Here is a 6,998-nt window from a genome sequence, read left to right as displayed (position 1 = left end):
AGGAAACTCGAGAGGGGAATTGCTGGAGCTCGTTGAGGCTATAATCCAGCCTATATAGCGTTGCTTTAACAGATATCAGAGTCAAATTAGAAGGCGAAGTGACTTCATGTGCACGAAATTGGTTAATGGATCCTATTTTCTATCTTCATCAAGAACAACATGAGGGAGCTCATCTGGTACAATTCTCTGCATTCACATCTGCATGGCCAGTCTAAAAAATCATTGACTGATCGTAATTTGCATGAAAAAGTCTTCCAATAGGGTGGCACAACACTGGAGAGGGTACATTAACAAGCAAACCACACATCAATTATATCACTTGTTTACGGCAGTTCATATCCTCACGGCGCTGGTTCAGAAGATATTCCAAGTGCCTTTGGCAGTAAGGGGCAGACGTGTGAACAAAATCCCATCAGTTTCAATGAGAAATTGTACATGTTGTCCAATACATACAAAAGTAACTAAACCATCATCACCAGTGCACTTGACATCTTGCACGAATAATACGTCAATGTTAAGAACCTCATACGGTAGAAGTTTTAAATGATAAATGAGAAGCCCTTAGCATTGGTCAAACAACGTTGGCAGCAGCCTTCGGTTGAAGCTCTTCTGATGCTAGAGGTTTTCCAAAGCAACCTGTATCTGGTGGAGGTGCGACACTAATACCAGGTTCTGTGGTGTCTGCCTCTTTTCCTGCTGGCGAAGTGGGATATGGACTTTTGCTCGCCAACCTGAATTAACAAAGTTCAAAACAAGGGTCAAGCAGCCCAGATGATGTATTTGTGCATCGTGGAACCATTAAACACATAAGAGCACAGCAACTTGGATGCAATGCCAGATACAAAATCATGAAGTTACGTGTTGTTTTGAAGTATAAGATTCCAGACAGACAGATGGACAGAGAAATTCAAAACGCAAACAGTTACCTGTCCCGTCGCTTCTTGAAGAAACGCTGCAGGGATTGTCTCCTTGCAATAGGCAATTCTAAAACCAAAAAAAAAAAATGGAATTAAAATGAGAATCATTAAGCAATATTCCTTATAGAAGATAAAGAGCAAAAAAATATTTGAATTCGAACATTTGCTGTGTTTCAGTCATGTTCTCTAACCATTACCAGCTTGCATTCTGCAGATGGAATTCTGACGGCTATATGTTTGGCGCTGGGGTGCAGCAGTGCTTTGCATTGAAGGAGACCTTGTAAGAACTGGTGTACCAGTAGGAGAACCACTCTTTTTCATGTCACCAGGTTTGACAGCAGCAGCAGCAGCAAGCATAATTTCATGAACCTAAACGGACATGGTAGAGAGTTAGACTGGAATCTCACAGAGTTAGACTGGAATCTCACACGTAGAAATATATTCAAGCGTTGAAAGTTTTAGAGAGGGAAGACCTTTTCTGCAGGAATTGAATCAAACACAACAACACTTCCACCATAGAAGATGGTCAGCTGATCTGGAGTAGGAATGGTGACATTTGGTCTGGAAGTCGCCATTGTCACGGGCCTGAAGAAACCAAAGATAAGTCATTACATTATGTGGAACTTGTCTGGCATGTGTTTGCCATTTAAATGACTTAAATAAGCAAAATCTCTCATTAATAGTGTCGGAAGTATATCTATCAAGGAAAGAAATATTTAGTAGAAAATCTCTCATTTATATTTTATATATTATTGAATTGTTGTATTTTATTTTTATAACATGCCTAGTAGAAAATATACATCTATGAAAAACTTCATAAAAAAAAAGAATTGATAGTTTTGATTCAATCTCAAAATGATGCACTTGATAAATTTGCGGTTAATAATCAACAAAATATTATGCTTAGATCCAATTTAGAGAAAAATGAAACTAGTAACTGAAGAACAACCAAATAACTCTATAATTGAGGTAGAACAAAATAATATTGATATAAATACTACTAATAATAATAACCTAGAAAGTAATGATGAAGCTGGATATTCTCAAAGATCTCATTTATAATTTTGTCTCGCTTGTTCACCTTAAGCTGGTTATGCTGACTAGGTTACTTTTAATTATCAAAATCGCTTGCCTTTGGAGTAGTATTTAGAATAAGATCGTTTTCTGCAATTGATCGTTTGCCTTTTAAGATCGTTTTTTGACCCACCAGAGCGTACTTGGAAAGTTCTTGTTGTGCCTCTCCCTAAATGCCTTGAGAATTTTGTTGTGAGAAATTGAAGGGAAAGTTTATGTTAGAGCATAACAGAGACATTCTAGTTATTCATGCATATTTAAGCTAAGATCAGCCAAAGATGGTCGGGCGAGAGATGAAAACCCTTGATGGCATGACACTTGTTGCCAGTTTCTTGTCATCTCATTCAAGAACTGACCTCCCTAGAATGATGAGAAAAGGTGTCTACTTCCTCTACGCACCCTCTTCTTCTTGCCGAAATCTTTCGGGACAGAAGGAATTGAGGCGTTGATTGAATCGGAAGCCATGGTTACTACTGCAAAAATTTATGGATTTTGATAAACCCTAATTTGTTTCAATTCAGGAGAGATGGTAATTTGTTTTCTAGAGAGAGAAAGGAATCTAATTTGTGGATTTGATAAAACCATAATACATTCAGAAATTTTGTGTAACTGATATGTTATCGGTGTGTGATATATTTTATAAGAGGATAGTTTAGTCTTTTTATTTAATTTAAAAATTTCATCATTGTCTGAAAAACAAAGTTTCGTCGTTGAGTAATAAATGAGAAATTCATGGAAAATTACAAAACTCACGTGAGATGGTGCATAACACATCCTCACCAATATTGTTTTTTTCACTAGAAGACCAAGAGTTAATCATCAAGACTTCGAGCTATCCAAACACGTTCTTCGTGCAAAAGTTAATGTATGTTTGTGATCAAGGAAGGCTACAAGATCAAATTAGTAAAGATTTCAACTTTTTCGTGGTATCTGTGGGGATTTTAGAGACTTGATAGCACCTGAAAGAATTTGTGATTCAAGTTGAATCGATGAGATGCTAACTAGATGAAATTTATTGATTTTTTTATTTATAATTAAATACAAACAAGATAAAAAAAATATAATATTTAATGCAGTATCTAGGAGGTATGTTATTTTTTCTACTATAATTATGAAATTGTTAGATTTAAAAATGTGGAAGAATTTTATGCCAATAATAATGATTTGCTAATATTTTTAATCGATACTCTCTTAAATACTGGATATTTATTGAATTCATAAAGACTGATCTTTCTTTTATGAAAAGAAACAAATATTCTCATAAACTGAAATACCTAAAACTAATATATAGATGCTTGTTATAAGACATGTATATTGAACTGACTTGCGTGAGAATTCTATATAAAGATATCACATATGTCTATGAAAAGGCTCACGTGATAGTTATATAAGTTATCATTAGACTTGAAATCACTAAGTTATCTTAAATAAAGAGTATTATGTTTTGATCCTGTTACACGTTATCTTAGTAAATGTAACAAATTGGTAGATATTGAATATAACATAAACTATATAAAAATATTTTAGTGATCCAAAGAGAATTTATTACCTTAGATGAATTATGAAAAATATTATGTATGTTCTCAAATAGTATTAATTGTCAAATTCTTGCATAAGGTGAAATGAAATTTGAAAATAATTTCAATTCTTATTCAAAAGATCAATGACTATAATGTTGTGAACAAATGTGATTTGATATAACAGACATATTTCATGCTAAAATATTTAAATCAAAATATCATTAATGAAAGGATAACAATTACATTAAGAAACTATATACTAAAAGGTTAATTTAAACTACTTATGACTTTCTTAATATTTAAAAAATCATGACACGTCACTTAACGTTAACATATTAAAAAAACTTATTAAAAAATTAATGAGTCACGTATATTAAGGGCTTATTTGATAAAATGATTACGGTTGCTTTTCAAAGTATTTTTCATGTCAAAATACATCAAAATAACTTTTTTTATTTTTGAGATTAGTGGATCAAAACGATCCAAAATATACAAAAAAATTTAATTTTTGGCAAAAAATTTGAATTTTTTTGGAAATGCCAATTAGCCAGCACTTCTAAACACGCATTAAAAATCATTAGTCAGAAATTAAATAGAGATAATTCATTAAGTGTGACTTGATTGAAAATAATTTTAAAAATTAAACACTAGAATGTATTTAATTCAGATATTGTAATTTTAGTCTTAAAATAATCAAGTAGGAACTTGATTGATTAAATTTTTAAAATTATCTTTAAATAATATATATATATATTATTTAAAAAAATAGATATTTTATTATTTATAATGTTTACAGAATATTTTATAAATATTAAATTATGATTTTTATTTTTGAAGAGGTTGTCTATTAGAAAGAAAAACAACATAATTCATAAATAGAGAGCTAGCACTCTAGACATTCTAATTTCTCTCTTCTAAAAATGAATTTAGAATATTTTGTATAGGTGATTCCTATAAATTACTATTGAATGCCAAATTATTTAAAACCGAATATAATTAGATATTTAAATAATAAATTTTTAAATAATGCTGTATTTATTATTTATCTAATAAATTTATAGAGATTTTTAAATAATTTATTTTATTATTTTCACGACATACATTATATTTAAAAATGCTTCTTGTTGCTCAAAGCAACAATCAGCATGACTATGGTTTGATGGGTTTCGAAGTATTGCTCTCTACTTTGTTTGATAAATTATCATGGATAATTGCAAGTTGATTCGTTTTTTTTATTTTTCTATATTTTATCTATTTATTTTATAATGTTTCTTGTTTTCTACTAGAAGAAAAAAACTTTATTAAGAAAAAAAAAGGGAGTGTAGACAGCTAAACACATCCTTTGCATTACAAAATATAATTAAATAACTTTCCAATCCTATTAAATATAAGCCATTGGCATGCCTTGAAAAGAGCCCCATGTTGAAGGCTAGCATAAGAGAATATTTTGTTTATTAACAAATTATTCATTGAAAAAACATACCAAACAATTTTAAATTAAAAAATAGTTAAAATTGCTAAATCAATTTAACTCTACATTTATTTCAAATAATATAATTAAATTCGATTATATAATTTAGTATTTCATTTAAAATATAAAAAATTATTAATGAAATTCAAAAACAAGAGCACCATGAACACAAGTTCTTCCCTTCTTCTTAAACTCTAAAAACTATAAACAAGAAAGTTCTCAAGATTCAATAACATTCAGGCACCACAACAGAGTAACATTTAATTATCTCAGTGCTCTTTCAGGCACTCACTAGCTCGCTTTCAATTTCCATAACCGGCATTTTTTTCACAAATAAAACAGATCCCATCTTCCATTTCCCCTTTGTTTCCTCTATAAGCCAACAAAAAAACTAAGACTTTTTCCAACCAAAAACAGGAAAAAAATTGAAACTTTTTTCTAGTTTATAAGAGTAGATTCATACCAGTAACTGGGTGTCCAAAGATTATGAACCCCATTTTTCTCCAAAAAGCCAGCACCTTCCTTGCAAGATCCCATATCCTCTTGCTCCTTCTTCACTTCCATGTCTTCTCGTGGCTTCATTTCCTTACGAGAATCAGGTTGTTGAGCCTCCATTAAAACCAGATCGGAGACAACAAAAGAAATTCAATCTCTTGTTTTTGTAAAGGGAAATTTCATGTGAAAATGGAGAGAAAAAAAGAAAGAAGGAAAGAAACCAGCTCCGGCCTCCTTGTCCTCCACCTTGACCTGACCCAACTTTAAATAAAGTATCAGCCAAATCATATTTAGTGGTTATGTGGTTTGAGGAATTTAAAACGTGGAAATTCTAATTTCACACCCCCACTGCCTTTTTTTTTTGCGCCCATCAATGGTTCTGTCCTCCTGCCTACACACATGTACAACTCACCACCACTTGCTAGGATTTTTCTTCACAAAAAATGCTTGAGAAATTCATCATCGCACATGGAACAAATTTAATTTAATCATCTTATGTGTTTTTCTTAGCTATGAAAATTGGTATGGGATCAAGATAGCTAAGGTAGTGTTTGTTTGTTTGAAAAGTAGTTTTTTAAAAATTATTTTTTTAATTTTTATATATTTATTTATTATTATAAAAGTTAGTGAATATAAAACATTTTTCAATTAAATAAAAATTTATTTTAGATTTTTATGAAAGTGTTTTTCTATTATTTTAGATGAAAAATATTTTTTAAAAATTATAAAAAATTTAGAAATATCATATTATTTATGATTGGTACTTAAAAGTGTATTTTATCAAGGTTCTATATCATCATTTTGCACTTGAAGTATAAATAACTTCTTAACTAAAGCATGTTTTATAATAACATATCTAATAATATAAAATATCTTTAATTTGTGGTAAATATTCATTTTAAATGCAGGTCTATCACATAAATAAAAAAAATTGATTGATGAATTTAAGAACTGAAATTAAAAGGACAAAGAGATGGTCAAACTTAGAAAAGAGATACTGGTGCAGTCCAAACCAGAACACTGTTCGGTAATTAGGTCATATCTGGAGCTGTAGATCTCGGATTTAGGTCTACTTTATATGAATAGACAGGTAAGACATAGGCCTACAATTTCATAGGAGCCTAAGATTTAAAAAAGTCATTTTCAAGTTCAAATTCTAACAACAACGAAGAAGTCCGAATCTGTCCTACAGCCCGAACACTGTTCAGTTTTTGGCCTATATCTAGAGTTCTAGAAGCCCCATGACCTCCATTTTTTTTCCTGGAAAGCTGAGACAATTTTCTAAAACTTTCATGTTTTCAAGTGGTTCTAATTCTGACGTTATCAATGACGATTTGGGCCGACAAGAGAAAATAAGAATTGTCACTAAGTTAAGAGTTGGTCACTTATTCATTAATTAATCATCAAATCAATAGTTCTCAATTTTGGCCTATAAAAGGAGGCATTTTCCATGCATTTAGGCATCTTGGTCTCTAGATCAAGATCATACTCTTGCTTTCTCTCTTTGTATTTTTATAATGC

General features: G+C 30.8%; 1 protein-coding gene across 1 annotated transcript; it reads right to left on the bottom strand.

Moving 5' to 3' along the window:
• Window positions 1-396: 396 nt before the first annotated feature.
• Window positions 397-5,769, bottom strand: LOC105109733 (protein TIFY 3B-like). The gene is made up of 5 exons (XM_011004521.1): window positions 5,446-5,769; window positions 1,391-1,502; window positions 1,115-1,286; window positions 927-984; window positions 397-731 (listed from the first exon to the last, which is right to left on the bottom strand). The coding sequence occupies exons 1-5, from the start codon at window positions 5,595-5,597 to the stop codon at window positions 572-574; spliced, it is 654 nt and encodes a 217-aa protein (XP_011002823.1). The 5' UTR covers window positions 5,598-5,769; the 3' UTR covers window positions 397-571.
• Window positions 5,770-6,998: the final 1,229 nt, after the last annotated feature.

The sequence above is a fragment of the Populus euphratica genome, unplaced genomic scaffold (genome assembly GCF_000495115.2).
Source record: "Populus euphratica unplaced genomic scaffold, PopEup_1.0 scaffold229.1, whole genome shotgun sequence".
NCBI classification, from domain to species: Eukaryota; Viridiplantae; Streptophyta; class Magnoliopsida; order Malpighiales; family Salicaceae; genus Populus; species Populus euphratica.
This window is presented reverse-complemented; position numbering and strand designations above follow the sequence as displayed.

Excerpts from the sequence above, each read along its gene's own strand:
- LOC105109733 (XM_011004521.1), bottom strand. The coding sequence starts at position 5,597 with ATGGAGGCTCAACAACCTGATTCTCGTAAGGAAATGAAGCCACGAGAA. Across the intron at positions 1,287-1,390 it reads ATTCAATTCCTGCAGAAAAG|GTTCATGAAATTATGCTTGC; the intron begins GTCTTCCCTCTC and ends ATGTCCGTTTAG. Across the intron at positions 985-1,114 it reads CATCTGCAGAATGCAAGCTG|AATTGCCTATTGCAAGGAGA; the intron begins GTAATGGTTAGA and ends TTTTGGTTTTAG.